The sequence below is a fragment of the Crocodylus siamensis genome, chromosome 6, assembly GCF_052110815.1.
Source record: "Crocodylus siamensis isolate JL-2025a chromosome 6, ASM5211081v1, whole genome shotgun sequence".
Lineage (NCBI taxonomy): Eukaryota > Metazoa > Chordata > Crocodylia > Crocodylidae > Crocodylus > Crocodylus siamensis.
Window position 1 is genome coordinate 73201756 of NC_143400.1, and position 15614 is coordinate 73217369.

The 15614-nt window shown below is 41.5% G+C and overlaps 2 protein-coding genes across 3 annotated transcripts in view; one reads left to right on the forward strand and one right to left on the reverse strand.

Annotated features, from left to right (window-relative positions):
- Positions 1 to 7768, forward strand: part of ARHGEF26 (Rho guanine nucleotide exchange factor 26) — a 159273-nt gene extending 151505 nt beyond the window's left edge. For both annotated transcript variants that reach the window (XM_090055901.1, XM_090055900.1), the window contains one exon: positions 1545 to 7768. In XM_090055901.1, the coding sequence (XP_089912027.1) occupies positions 1545 to 1687 (143 nt within the window). In that variant the 3' untranslated portion in view covers positions 1688 to 7768. The remainder of the gene's footprint in view (positions 1 to 1544) is intronic.
- A 138-nt stretch (positions 7769 to 7906) lies between these two features.
- Positions 7907 to 15614, reverse strand: part of DHX36 (DEAH-box helicase 36) — a 39357-nt gene continuing 31649 nt past the window's right edge. Inside the window, exons 24-25 of the mRNA XM_090055899.1 lie at positions 12435 to 12587; positions 7907 to 10600 (exon numbers count right to left, since the gene is read on the reverse strand). Of these exons, the coding sequence (XP_089912025.1) occupies positions 10415 to 10600; positions 12435 to 12587 (339 nt within the window). The 3' untranslated portion in view covers positions 7907 to 10414. The remainder of the gene's footprint in view (positions 10601 to 12434; positions 12588 to 15614) is intronic.

Here is a 15614-nt window from a genome sequence, read left to right on the forward strand (position 1 = left end):
CAGAACAATTTCATGCAGTGGTAGAGGCCGGGAACTGACTGACTAAACAACAGCTCTGCAGAAACGAACCTGGGGGTTACAGTGGACAATAAGCTGAGCATGAGCCAACAGTGTGCCCTTTTTGTGAAGAAGGCTAACAGCATACTGGGCTATATTACTCGGAACATTGCCAGCAGATCAAAGGAAGTGGTCCTTCCTCTCTATTTGGCACTGATGAAGCCATATCTGGAGTAGTGTGACCAGTTTTGAGGTCCCCACTACAGAAAGGATGTAGACAAATTGGAGGGAGTCTAACAGAGGGCAGCGAGAATTGTTAGGGGGCTGGAACATATGACTTCTCAGGAAAGGCTGAGGGAACTGGGCTTATTTAGTCTGGAGAAGAGAAGACTGAGAGGGGGTTTAATAGCAGCCTTCAACTACCTGAAGGATGGTTGCAAAGAGGATGAACCTAGACTGTTCTCAGTGGTGGCAGATGACAGAACAAGCAGTAATCGTCTCAAGTTGCAGCAAGGGGAGTTTAAGTTAGATATTAGGGGAAAAAAATCTCACCAGGAAGGTAGTAAAATACTGGAACAGATTACCCAGAGAGGAGGTGGTCACTCCATCTGTGGAGGTTTTTAAGACCAGGCTAGACAAAGTTGGGGATTGTCCTGTTTGGAGCAGGAGGTTGGACTTGATGACCTCTTGAGGACCCTTCCAACCTTATTTTTCTATCATTCTGTGATTTTTTTGATCTCTTATTTAATTAGTCTATAAAATCTATCCTGGCTTCTGCTTTGGGGAAACAACATGGAAAGTCCATAGGTTTAGGATGAAATATTTAAAGGGCTGCCTCTGTTTATGAAGACATTGTGGGAATCTCTCATTTGGAGATTTGCAGATAGTTGCAGGTGTCAAAAAGCATTAGAATAATTTTTGCATGAACCAAATTCTTAAACAGGCAGCCCCCTTAAAAGATTGGCCTTCAACATGGTCATGGCAAGCAGTATATACAGTAGTTTGTCTTAATATTACATATGGGTATTTCACACTATGATGTGGTAATTTGTAATATGCTAAATTGCATGCGGCAAGGACTATAATTGATTATGAAATGCTGAGCACAGGACAGTCCAGCTTGGCTGTTGCCAATACATGCTGCCAAAATATAAATGTTAATGATAAAATGACTTGAAGGATACTGAGTAAATTGGACTCCCATTGGTTTCAAGGTACTTGAGGATATTCAGCATAATCAAGCTCTTCTCTATAACATGGTTGTTTGCTATCACTTACAGAGTGTCTGAGATCCAAAGATAACTGTTGTTTGTCAAATATCCTATAGTTTTTACTACTATATTGTTTGTTGTTCCCGGTCGGTAGTCACAATTAAACCAAATTGCCTAATGTGTGTATCTTACCCTTTACACATTAGAAGTACATAGGTGGGATGGCTGACTGTGCCACCAAGGTTCTCTCTAAAAGTGCGCCATACACAGTTCTTACATATGTATTTGAAACAGGTTAGAAAGTATTTATTGTTGCCCCTCCATTCCCCTTTGCAGGCTGGTATGAAGGTGAGCGACTGCGAGATGGTGAGCGAGGTTGGTTTCCAATGGAATGTGCCAAGGAGATCACTTGTCAAGCCACAATTGAGAAGAACATGGAGCGGATGGGGCGTTTGCTTGGACTTGAAACAAATGTATAGTGTCTCAGAGATCTGTTTTTTTCACTGCCATTTCTTAACTGCAGGATTTGCACTATATGCTGTCAGTGATGGCTTGCTTTTTTGCTGGTTGCTACACTACAGTAGAGCTATGGAAGATGTGGTTGTAGACATACAACATCAGTGAGGAAAAGTCATGCAGAAACAAGTCAGCAGTTCCTTGCACGCATCCCAAATCAGTTGTTAAAATCCCTGAAAATAAATTACCTTCTAAAGACACGATAACAAAATAGATATGATTCTTTATATGGTTGTCCCCTCTCAGTTTTATGGTATGAGGGAGCTTCTAAATGAATCCTGCCCTGACTCAACATCTAAATTGATACTAATCAGGACTGACATCCTAGGCTCTAGAGACTAGTTTTGACTTCACTTTCCATTTACCCACCTTTACACACTCTTCCCTGGCCCTCTCTAGCCACACACATGCACTCTCCAGGCGCTCTCTCTCTTATTCAATTATTAAAAACAATTTTCCCCTTAGCTTTCTCTGCCCAGCTCTACCACCAGCCCCTCCCAACAGACTAAACCACCAGCAAGCAGTGGTGACAGCTCAGTATTTAGGCTTGTCATGCCTCATTGAAAAGCTGCAATGCAGCAATCTTGGCCTCAGAAAGTGTTGTTTGGAGGATCGTATAGCAGCTCTCAAGTCCCTCATCTAACCATAATGAGTTTGATGAGTATATGCTGTATAAGGACCTGGGTTTTGCTAATGTCTCTGCCCCCTTTTTTTTTGGTGAGTCCACTCACTTTCTCTGTATATATGTGTGTGAAGCGTTTCCATTACATTCTTTTTTGTGTTAAGCCTTTGAAACTAGAGTCCTTTGAGCTTTCCTGTTCCCTGCAATGGCTGGTTAATTCACACAGTATGCTTTTATTTTAAAAAAAGAAAATGTTCTTTAACTTTTAAAGCAATAATTAAGTCACTTCTCTTCAAGATAGCAAAACTGATACATTTTCCAGGAACTGTAGGGGGAAAATCCAGACTGGTTCTTGGTGTGGTTCTTTTTTCCTGGTGATAGTAGTTATCTAGTCAGGCAGCTCCCATTTTGTGTCCTCCTAGTGTTATGGCAGTGTTGGGAAGGATGTTTCAAAAGTGGGGATACCTGGTTTGGGAAAGTAGTGTGCAGCAGTGACATGGAATTTATAGATGGTGGCAGTAGCCACGTGCAAGCTCCCCATGCTGCTGGCTTCGCGTCTGGCCATCTGTCAGCAGCCTCCCCCCCCCACCCCTGGCTGGCTATCAGCACTCCCACCACACTTCCCCTCTACATCCGGCAGGGGTACCCACCAGAAGGGGTACCCTGTTTTACAAAGGTTGAAAACTCCTGTACAGCGAATATTGAGGTGCCTGCATAATTGCCTGCAAGTCTCTGCCAAGCTGCAGCCAGGGAGCAGAGGAGAGGGGCCAGCTCTGCTGTGGAGCAGAGAGCCTGCCCAGTCCAGAGAGCATACCAGGATGCTGGGGGTGTCTGGTTTAATCTTAAACCAGCAAGGGGTCTGGGACAGACATTGCATAAGATGGTTTGAGCCGAATCAGTTAAGTCTGATACTACATTCAACCAGATTTATCTCAAACCAATTTCAGCCATTTTCAAACCGGTTTTTGTGCACTGAACATCTGTTCTGTTACAGGTTTAAACCGTTTTCTGTTCACTTAAACCGGTTTATGTGTAATGCCTGTCCCTAGCCTTAATCGTGCTGGGGAAAAAGAGACCGTCTGGTGCTGAGGAAGATTTTCCAGGGAGTTTCTCTAGCCTCACCCTGCTAAGTTTTGTGTCGTTTGGTTCCCCATTCTAAAATGTGACCTGCTGCCATTAGATGCTTCAAGGTACATCTATGAAAGAGGGAGGGGAATGATGGATAATTAAGTCCATGGATTTCACTTGAAATGATTCAGGTTGGTTCACACATGTTCTTGCATTAGAAAAACATCAGTCATAATTGCACTGCAAGGCTCACCAGCTGAATTTTCACAGAATTTCACAAGAGAAGCAATCATTTAATGTTGTGTGACCAAGATGTACCTGCAAATAGGATATAATTTTCAGTACATCTTTTGCATGAATAGGTCTGACAATTTGCACAAGATGCTACTGCACAGTAGTGTTGGTGGGCACTAACCGTGATGCAACACTGTGCAGTAGCATCTGGAAAAAAAAATGTGTGGGGACACTACGCGCAGTAACAACAGTGCAAGTACTAAATGACTGTGCAATAACAAGTGCACAGTCTGCCACTCATATAGACACAGCCAGTGTGTATTCTAAATAGCTTCATCATTTTAAGGCATAGCTGATCACTCAGCAGAGTTGAATAAATGTTAACACAAAAATGAGGCAAAAAACAAGATTTTTGGCTTGTAACATTTTCAGTCCATTTTGGAGGGCTGCACATTGTAATATATATTGTAAAATGTTTGGAATTTGATTTGTGAATGAATATAATGTTCCTAATGTAACTGTAATGATTAACCTTAAAGGTTAACTAGTAAAGCAGTGGTTTTCCATAAAACACTGTGAGTACCACACTGATCTTAGCAGTCTGACAAATGGTTATACAACCTGTGAATTAATTTATAAATGGACTGATGAAGTGGTAATGACAATATTGTAAACTTTATAAATTGGACAAAGTTTTATTTAACATAGTAAAAATACTGCTAATATTTTAACAACAGAATTTACTGTATGAAGGCAGATGGTTAACATGGTAACTGAATGTAAATCCAGATATTAATTTTTTATCCAGGTTTTTTAATGCATTGTAAATATGTTCATGCCTACTTTTTGCAAAATACTTCAAAGTTTTATAAATGTATTTTCCAGTTCTCCTTTTATGCAGAAATCAAAGACCAGTGTTATTAAAGTCAACAATCAATAAAACATCTTTAAATCCTTTAATAAAAGATTAAACGTTCCTCTTTTTCCAAAAAAAAAAAAAAAAAATACCAATCAAATGCAAATATTTGCTTTTGAATTAATTCCAAATAATTTCTTTGGAATTAACTAACTAGGCTTTACTGGTTTCAGATAGAACTATAATTCATTTGGATCTTATGTACTTTCCTGCTAACAAAATCCTTGCCTGGCAGCCTGCACTGATCTCAACCCTAACCCTAGCCAGTAGATCCCCTTGGCTGAAATTCTGTTCCTTTCCTGGCCAGCCAGATTTGGTCATCTATGTGCCAAAAATGCTACTTAGGTCCCAATCGGAAGTCTAAGCCTGAGTGTGCACACAGTTGTCTCTGCATGTAGGCTGGCCATGCATACTAGGTTGCCCTTTGGCTGTGCAGTCAGAAGCAAACTCCTTGTCCTCTAGGTCAGTGGTCTCCAAAGTGGGGTGCACAGGACATCCATTGGGGTGCAGGAAGAAAATATTAGAACTTCTGTTTATATAGGTAGGGGTGCAAGATCAAAAAAGTTCAGAGACTACTGCTCTAGGTACATGAAAATCTGATTGACCAAAGCCCATAACCACCAAATTTAGATTAGTACTTTCCATCTTTTCCTCGAAGGCTGGGGTTTTACGCCCCTCTTTACCTGCAGCATGGTGTGCTAACCAGCCACACTACAAGTCAACTATTATTTTGGCCCTTCCGCAGCACATTTTTTTTTGAAGAAGAGGTGCTGCTCATTTGTGTAGTGTATTCAGTTAATTTCTTTAAAAAAAAGCACCACCTGACAGACAGCAGTGCAGGAGGAGCCTCTGCCTCACTGGAAACATGGACCCAGGCTAGAACCAAGGGCTCCCCTGCCTCTGAGGTCACACATCACTTAACCCTCTCACTGCTGTTCCTCTTCTTGGCCCCATATATTTCCCACATAACCCTTCTTGTAGCTGCCTCGTAAGCTAGTTTCAACAGGAGGTCTAGACATCAACCTTTGGGCTAATACATGGCATAGGAGTTAAAGTGTTATGCTGGGAAATCAAAAAACCCAGGTTTAAAGTCCCCTTGGATGAGGGGGACCTAAAACCCAGGTCTTCTGACTTCCTAGTAATTGTCCTAGTCACTCAGCTAAGGAGAAAACATGGGAAGTCTCTCTCTCTCTTACATCCCATCAACCTTTTGTCAAAAAACCCTGGTCACACCAATAAAAACAAGATCCCCACTGTTTGAGATATCCATTCATTCATCTATTTGAAGTGCAAACAACTTTGATTTTTTTCAAATTGGGCAATAAGTTGAAGTCCCACCTACACAACCTTCATGTCCCACTAGTTGAGAAACACTGGCCTAGTGTATCTGTTTAGGCATATGTAAAGAAAGTTACAGTAAGTAAGTTACATTGTAGCTTATTCCAGTTCCAACAAAAGAAAAAATAATGGCAGGAAAAAAGGCTGTAAATGTGTTCACGAACAATTTATATTCCATGATCCACCTAGCTCAAAACTGAAATCCTTCATTTGTATAGCATCTCGGAAAGGCATCAGGCAGGTAGAGTACTGCAATGCGTCATACCATTCCTTAAATCTTTCAGTGAGACTACTAGCTTTCCAACAAATATCCACCTGTCCAGGAGCTGAAGAACCTCTTTCAAGACTTGAAGACCACTGACCTGGCAACCAGCTGCCAAAAGGTCTGTAGGAAACCACAATTGGCTGATTAGACAAATCTGAGATACATTCTCCAGGCATAATGCAAAGCATAGCAGCCACTGCTGCTCTTTGAATGTTAAGGAGAACTGAGAACATTTTTGAAAGGAACGTTGAAATGTAAAACAAGAAGGCAGTTTAAATTAATGGCCAACTTTAGTCATTTGTTTTTATGATTTGTGCAAAACAATTTAAAAGCAGATTTAAAGGCATTGTGATCCTCAACTTTGAGTTTACAAGTAGCAGCCAAAATTGTAAAGTACTGGAGCCTAACTTTATATCCTTTAAAATCATACTTTGGAAACTTATAGTTTGATTTTCAAAAGTATCTTATGCTTCAGAAGAGCAAACCTCACTGCTGTCAGGATTTCAACAGGATTATGGGTCATCTGTATCTCTAGGGACCTGGTAGGATTTTCAAGCTAACTAAGCTAAGTACTATTTTCAGAAGAAGGTCATGCAGGGTCGATTTTCAAACGCACCTAGGTACTCAACTCCTAGTGGGATTTCTACAAATATTTAGACACTTATCTGTGTCCTTTAGGAGCCTAAGTATTCTTCTCTGAGCCCTATGGGCCTTTGAAAATAGTTTTAGACCATTATTAATAGGGGTGCACTAATAGAGTTTTTTTGGACTGATACCGATAGCTGATTTTTAAGTAGGCATATCATCCGATACCAATCTGATTTCCAATAGGTAACTTGGCAGGTTGAAGAGCAGTGTATGGCTGGTAAGTCTGTTGTGGTGGAAGGGGAGGGGGAAGGGAAGGGGTATGGGGGCAGATTGAGGCCCCTGCAGTAAGGAAGTGGGGCTGAGGTAGGCACTGCCCAGCTGGGGTGGGGCACAGGGGAAAGCCATGGCTCATGCAGGGGGCGCAGGGAGGGGGAAGTGGCCCCTGCCACTGCGCACTCCAGGAGGGCATGTGCCCCAGACCTGCATATGGGGCAGGGTGGGCTGAGCTGCCACTGCAGACTGGCTGCTCTGGGCTCTTTCCAACAGGGAGCTGGGCCAGGCTGCAATGGGGATGGGTGGCAGCAGCCCTGGGATGGAGATACGAGGGTGCTGCAGCCACCCCAAAATTCACACCAGGCAGGCCCTGCTCCCAGTGCCACCGCTGCCTGCCCTGAGCGCAGTCTGACCTAGCATCCCCTCTGGGAAGAGCCCAGTGCTAGGCCCACAGCAGCAGCCCACCCTGCCCTGCACAGATCCACGGGCACATGCCCTCCCAAGGTGCACAGAGTCAGGAGCCACCACTCTGCATAAGTCACAGCTCCATCCTACACCCTACCCTGCCCTGGCAGCATCTGCCCTACTCCCTCCTCACCCCAGGGGCCTTTATCTGTGTTCCCCCCCTCGCCACACCCCTTCCCTTCCACAACAGACTTAGCAACTGGACACAGCTCCCCAAGTTGCTGGGCTGTACTCCTTACCGCCTACATGCTGTGCTGCATACATGCATGGGGCATTTATCAGCCAAATTATCAGCCACATCAGGCATAAAAAGCCGATTTGCAATACAGTCAATTTTCTTTACATTGGTGCCAACGCGATATCGGACCGATGTACCGCTATTATTAATATATTAAAATGAATACAGAAAATCATTTGTAATCACTGCAGGAGCACTGTGCATATGTTTATTCAAACAAGGTAGTTCCTTTTAATGGTATATTTATCTGATGATCACATGAGTATCTATCTACATGAAATTGGTAATATACCTCCTTGCAATAAACAGAGTTAACTGCAAGTGTCATATATACTTTGCATACATATTTGTGATTTTACAGCTGCCTAACAGCACCCTTTAAACATAAAATGCTGGACCCACAGCAGCTATCCCTAAAGAAAGAAATGGTTTTAAAAAAAAAAGATGTGAAGACTGTTTAGCATAAACACAGTGTGACTGTGCGTCCAGCAGCAGGTGAGGTTTTATTTCCAGTGAATCACAATTTTAGATTCATATTAATAATAATAATAAACAACAACAACAACAACAACATCATCAACAACAAGTCGTCAAATTAAGCTTATTTTGCAGGAAGAACTGAAGCTGAATTGAAGGTGAGTGAAAGCATCAAGATGTAGATCAGACTGCTTTAAAAAGCTACCAAATATATATAAAAAAAAATAATAATAATAGACAGCAGTCTTCACTTTAATTTAATTTTTATATGCAATTCTGAGTTGGATGTCTGGCACCACTTCAATTCCATATTTTTCATAATACTGACATAAGGTCATATTTTGACAATTCCATCCATTTTTGTTTAAAAAAAAAAATAAAAAGCTTTTGCTGAGCTGTCACTCCCATGTATGACAGAGGCATTGGGTCTTTTGCAAAATCCATTAGGCTCTCTCATTTATCATGCAAAAAGTTACTTCAATCTTAAAAAGGAACATGGAAACCTTTGAAGAAAAACAAAAAACAAAAACAAAGAAACAAAAAAATCAGGTCTCCAATACTAGACCGTTTACAGCCAAACAGAGGAACTCCTGCTATTATGCTTTTTGAGAACTGATTTGCAATTTTTGTAGAGTTAAAAACAAGAATATTTGTTTGTATATAGATTTGTAATTTATTTTCCACAGCGCTGTTGTTTTTTGTTGCCCCCCCCTCCTCCAGCTCTCTGCAATTTTAAAACACATTACTTAAGATGGGGCACTGGTATTATGAAGCTTGATCATGATGGAGCTTTCTCCACATTTAGTATTCCCCTTTGGCCTAGAGCCTGTTCAAGTTTTTAAGAAATTTGTAAATACAAATACATGATTTATTTTGTTGAAAGAGTTGTTGCTTTTATTGTGTACTTGTTATTGTCAAAACATTGTGTTGTGGTAACAGTATATATTTTTAATGGATATCAGGGGGTAGAGTTTAATAAATTCTCTTTATGCAAGGGCAGAGATACTAATTTAAAAAGTGAAGCAATTTTACACCTGAATAAAATAAGACTAAGCTGCTGCAGTTAATCTTCCCATGAGAGCAGCAGATGCAAAGTCTACAACTTCCCATTTATCTCAGGATACTGACAGATGAACAAACTATATTAAAGGGGGAAAGTTGCAATATCCAATCATTTTTTTTGCCTAATGGCAGCTTTTCAAAGAACACCATCTAGATGTGTTAGATTAAAGTGACTGCTAATCCTTATATCAAACAGAGGAAAACATACACTTGATCTTAACTTGGAAGAGTCAGAGAAACAGTAGGCTTTGTAGTCAAACAAATTTTAAATAGAAACAGATTTGTTACTGATTCACATTTTTTCAGGGTAAAGCTAGGAATTCCTTAACTATAATATCATAAATAAAACAAGCATATAGCTTATGTGCACATACTTGGAAGTACTCAAAACACGAAACAGACTAGAAATAGCTGCAGCTTTAACAAAAAACCCCAAACAAAACTCTTTAATGTAACATTAAGTGCTTACCTTTACTAATCGGAATAAAATTAAAACTTCAAAGCTGTAAACTCATCCTGATTTTTTTTTTAAATCTATAGTAAATACTTCCCTTATTCTGAATTTGTACTCAAACTGATCACTGGGCTTAAAAGAAAAACAGGAGATGTAATGATTTGGATGAAGGGAGAGCAGATTAAAGTTTTAAATAGTGATTCTTCACACTGTACAATGTTAACTGTTTTGTCAAAAAGTTTGGTTTCTACCAGACTGAAGGAAGCGTCAGTAAAAATGCTGCATGGTTGTAACTGTTTCTGACAACACTAACTACTAGCATCTATTTCCTCCCCAAAAATCCACAGGCAGTAGGAACTTGACAGTTTATATATAATAAAGTAGTACTTTTTGCAGTGCATTCTGAATATTATTCACCTTTTACATCAAAGTTAGTTCCAAAGAAGTACGGACAAGAAATAAACATACACCAATAGTTGCTTACAGCATTACACCGTCTTGTATTTAAAAAGACACATTAAACACTGGATACCATGCACATACAGTCATTACAAACTACTGAAATTAACTGTTCTTTAATAAGGTGAAATTACTACGTTGCCCTAAAAAGTCTCAAGTCTACCTAGGTAAATGCTATAAAATTAAAGAAAAACTGGCAAAAATGTCATCTTTCTAACAAGAAAGAAAGTGTCAACTATAATGTTCATTCTGAAATCGAGGAGCAAAGTTTCTGGCACTTTCATTCTCTTGTGTTGTGATTAAGTCTATAATGGCTGTCAGGACCGCTGTGTCCCTGGATTTAGTGTCATTCCAGTCCACAGGGTGCGGGTTTTCAATTTTCTCTTGTAGAAGGTCATCTAGTTCACTTCTTAAATTCTGTAGATAAAACAAAGGGGGTTTTTTGGAGTAAAGACGACAGCCAACCTAGAATGCTGCATACAATTTAATGTTAAGATAACGGTAAAAATTACTTAGACCATCAGTTTTTCTAAAGATAATCATCATATCCTTGATAATTCTTTACCTCAAACATTTCAACACTTCCATTTGTAGTAGACGTGACACTAGATTTGAAGCTAACATGGCTTCTTTAAGTCTAGCAAAAAATTATACCAAAATAGGTCAGTAGACAAACGAGTTGAATGCAACCGTTGATAATATTGCTGCTTTCATCACAGATCCCTGAATAAGAATGGTCATGCTGAATTTTATGTCTGGCCATTTCATTTATGGCCAACTTGAAAAAAAAAAATGCTATTGACTTTAAATACTCTTTGAAGTCTTGCACAAAAACTACTTGTTTCTAAAATGCATGGAAATAAGATTAAAGGTAATGTCTCAAGGACCAGGACTTACTATTTCCTGCTCAGAACATGTGCCGTAAGTAAACAAATAAATGAACAAAATCATTGCTAGTCTTAGAATTATTAACATTTGAGAGATCTATGAATCATGAATCAGCTATTCAATAAATCATAATTCCATCTAAAGCCTTATAACTATTTGAAAACAGATTAATAGATTTAAGGCCAGTTTTCTAGCACAGGACTTCCCTGAATTCTTGCTTAGATATCTGTGCTTGAGCTAGGGTACATCTTTTAGAGAAAGATCCCATCTTGATTTAGAAAATCCTTGTTGTTACTGTTCCAATTTCTAAGAAGAATTTTTCTAAATTAAATTTCCAGACATTTAATTTTATTGGATCGTTCCCTGATAAGAACCCCAATAACAAAACTTGTTTCGCCATGTAGATACCTATTGACTGATCAAGTCATTTCCTAACTTCCTCTTTCATAGGGAAGTTTCTCACAATAAGGCAGATGTTTAAATCCTTCACTTATTCTTTTTACGTACCCTCTCAAACTCTACCTCCCCACGCCCACCCCCAAACTTCTTCAATTTTGAATGCACTATTTCACTTTTGCATAATTACATATCAGTAAAAACCATGTAACAATCTTCCTACTTGTACATGATAGTACAAGTATACCATACTCTTTTTGCCATACAAAGAACCTCATTAGCCGTTTTGCTCTGTGTTACACTAAGAGCTGATGAAAAAGATTATTTGTCAAAACCCCCACTATTTTTCCTACAGCCAATACTTCTTAAGATGGAGTATCCCATCATGTGGACGTCCTGCATTCTTTGATTCCAGATGTCTAAATGCTATAGAACATTTTTTGCCCAGATTACTAGACAACCTGGACCAGTGGTTCTCAAATCATTTTGGACTTGAGATACCCCTCATAAATGTTAGCTCTTTGTTTTCACTTGTTTTTCTGATCATGAAAAAATAATACCACAGTTTTTCTCTTGCAAAGAACTCAGACTAGTACAGGTCACAATAGTTTTTAACACTACAAATTCCTATTTGAAATCTCTGGGTTTATCCTGTGAATCGTGTTTGCACACCTAACAGTGCTAACACTGCATGGCAATCTGGATCACCCTTGAAAGGATCAAGACACCTCAGAGTACTGTGGCACATTTGGTTGAGAATCACTGACCTAGACCATTCTGTATCTGTGATCTTTACTACTACTGGAATCTAATACATGTGCAGATCTGCAACACCAGTTGTTTTCTTCCAGAACATCAATACAATTATTAAATAGCACATGGCCAAGATTCCTACAGGACACCACAATTTCTTTATGAAACACAAACAATTATCCATAGCAATATTCCAAAATATGCCAGTGATCACCTTGACTAGTTGGGCTATCCTTGCAGGAGACTGAAAGACAATCCATTCATCCACAGCAATAGTATCCTGATCGTTATCCTTCTGAATGGAAATATCTCCTCCAAAGAACAAGAGACAGTATGGAGAGACTTCTGTACAATCATAGAGGTAAATCTGCAACAAGCCAAAAGTATGTAGTGAGGCTAAGAAGCAAGTTAATCCATCCAAAATGTATTAGTGATTATAGCATTGTCAAGTCAAAGAACACTAGAGATCATGTCTTTAGAATCATTTCTGAATCAATAAAATAGTAATTATACGACTTAGTTCAAATGAAGCTATTATATATATTTTCTGTTAGAGAAGAATAGAAGCCCAAATTGCTAACAGTTTCCCTTGGCAAAAAGTTCTGAAATCAAAGAAATTACCTTGATAAATATTAAGTTTAGCTACAACATTCGGAGCAAACTTTTACATTAAGACACTTGACACAAGTCAATTAAAGTAAAGGAATGATCTTGTTAGCAACAAGCAGTATATCATTACAGTTATCTCAACCTATTAGTATGAAATTAATTAATATAACTGTAGTCACCAAGGAACTGAATCTGAAAAGTCACAAAGTTCAAAGGAGGATGAAAAAGTGGAATACTATAAAGCAATTTTTATCTAGACAGGACAGGTGCTTAGACGTTTCTCTTATCCTTTAAAGCAGTGGTCTCCAAACTTCTTTGATCGCACACCCCTATCAGTAAAAAAATTTTTTTAACATGCACCCCCAATATATGTCTATTTATATAAATATAAATAGAAGTTCTAATATTTTCTTCCTGCACCCCAATGGATCATCTTGCACACTCCATTTTGGAGACCACTCCTTTAAAAGAAAAAAAGAGGGAGCCTGACAAACATGCTCTCTAAGAGAGAACTACAATGAGGGAAAATACATATTAACAAGGGATTGGAAAGTTACAGAAGATGGAGACATGCCAAAAGGAATAGAGGGAGCACAGGAATAAAGAGATATCTTGGAAGCTGAGATAGGAAGGTAAAGAACAAAGTAACAAAGGAAAGAAAAAATCACTAAAGTGAAATTTGCAGCAATCAAGCCTATTACCTCCGTAGATTCAGACACATACTTCCTATCAACTCAGGGGTTAACCTACTATTTCAAAAAGTAGTAACTGCAGTTAAACAGGCTACTTGGAGTACAGATTAAAATATTAATGCGCAGAATTTCTTTGAAAAGGATTTTATATTTGGCATCAATCCAGGTAGCCACCCCACTTTTACATGTGCACACACTTAAAAAAACCCAACAGCATGTTCATTAAGATACAAAGTAAGCTGAGATGCTGTGTTGATGAGCAGTTAATAAAGTTTTACAATCATTACAAAATGCCATACTGCAGGGCAACCCCCGGCATGCATGCTGAGTATGGCATGAGAGGCCATTTTCCTCAGCACGCGTTGGGACCGGGGAGGCAGCAGCTGTTTGCAGCCTCCCAGCTGCAGCCAGCCCCAGCTCTGGGTAGCTCAGGGGTGGGCAAATTATAGCCCATGGGCCAGATCCGGCCCACAAAGCCATTCTATCTGGCCAGCAGAGCTCATAAAGAATTTAGAAAATGAGTATTTATCTGTCTTTGGTTCCTGTCAAAGGTGACAGGAACCAAGGGCAGTAGGACCCAGGGGAAGCCCAGCAGGCTCCAGCAACAGCAGGGCCTGCCTGGCCCTGCCCCTCCAGGGCCCAGAGGAGTGCTGCAGGAGTACAGGGGTCCCAGCCGGCAGCTTTATGGGGCCAGGCCAGCTCCCCCCTTTCCCTGCTGGTGCAGCCTGGGACCACGTGACTGCACTGTGCCAGAACCTCAGGTAACACAGGGGGAAGGGAAGGAGCCTGGGGAAAAGCAGTCTCTCCCCCACCCCATGGCCGACATTCCCTACTGCAGCCACTCGCAGCCTGCGCAGGGCTGCCCCAAGCAGGCACAGGCAAACCTGGGCATGGGGCAGGTGAGGGACTGCTTTTCCTGCACTCAGCACCAACTTGTAACCCACCCCCACTGCCAGCCTGGGCCCCACGCCAGCTCTGGGCTCACCCACTGGGGCTGTGCCACAGTGGCAGCAGCTGTGGTCCCCCCCCCCACCGCTTGCCACGCTGGGCACCATTTGCTTCTGCTGCCCGCCCAGAGCTCATGTGCTGACCAGCACAGAGGTGGCGGTGGCAAACACTGCTGGGCGCGGGAAGTGGGGTGGCTACAGAAGGGGCAGGTTACTCAAGCTGGTGCTGAGTGCGGGAAAAGAGATCCTTTGCTGCCCCCTGCTCGGCACCCCGTGCTGCAGCTGCTCACAGCCTGTGCCTGCTCAGGACAGCCCCGCATGGGCTGCGAGTGGCTGCAGCAGGGAGCGCCAGCCACAGGGTGGGGGTGGGGCCACTTTTCCCCGCACTCAGCACCAGCTTGTTCCCTGCCGTGGAGCAGGGGGTCAGGGGGGCACACTGCCCTCTGCCTGTACCACAGGCTTGGGGGTGTGTGGCAGGTGCAGAGATTCCACCTCAGTAAAACAGCCGGGTATTCGTATCCCACCTCTGTTTCCACCACGTGAGGGGGGCCAGTAGGGAGCACTGCTGCGTTGAGCCACCCACCTCCCTGTGCCCGACCACCTTCCAGGCTCCGAATACCTCCCTAGGGGCACCTTATGTTCGGCTGACCCCTCTCCCAGAGCACACTCGCTAGTCTGGGGGTAACATGCTGCTACCACCCCAAGAAGGGACTGTCTCGGCCCTGTGTCCTCGGGGAAACACAGGCCTAAGAGTCCTACGGGTACTTGACCCAGTACAGGCACTTGGGGCACTGCCCCAAGTCAAGGGGCAAAAAGTGAAGTCTCCCTTAGTCCGCAGACTTAAGGGGTCTCTTAGGCATAATTTAGACCCACCCCTCAATAAGTCTCCCACACCAGTCAAAAAAGGAGAACTTTATTGATTACAGGGGTAGGGTAAACTGGGGTACAGGATTGAGCAATATCTTAGAAATCCTAAAGAGCAAACAGTGTGGCTGAGGTAGCCTTTTGATCACGCATCTGAGTTAATGCCAGCTAAATATCTAATCAGATCTCAAGCAGCTTACTCACAAGCACCTTCCAGAGGCCAGTGCCGTTTCCCTTTGGAGGCAGGCGGTTCCTAGCTCGTGAGTTTGGGGGAGAGCGCCA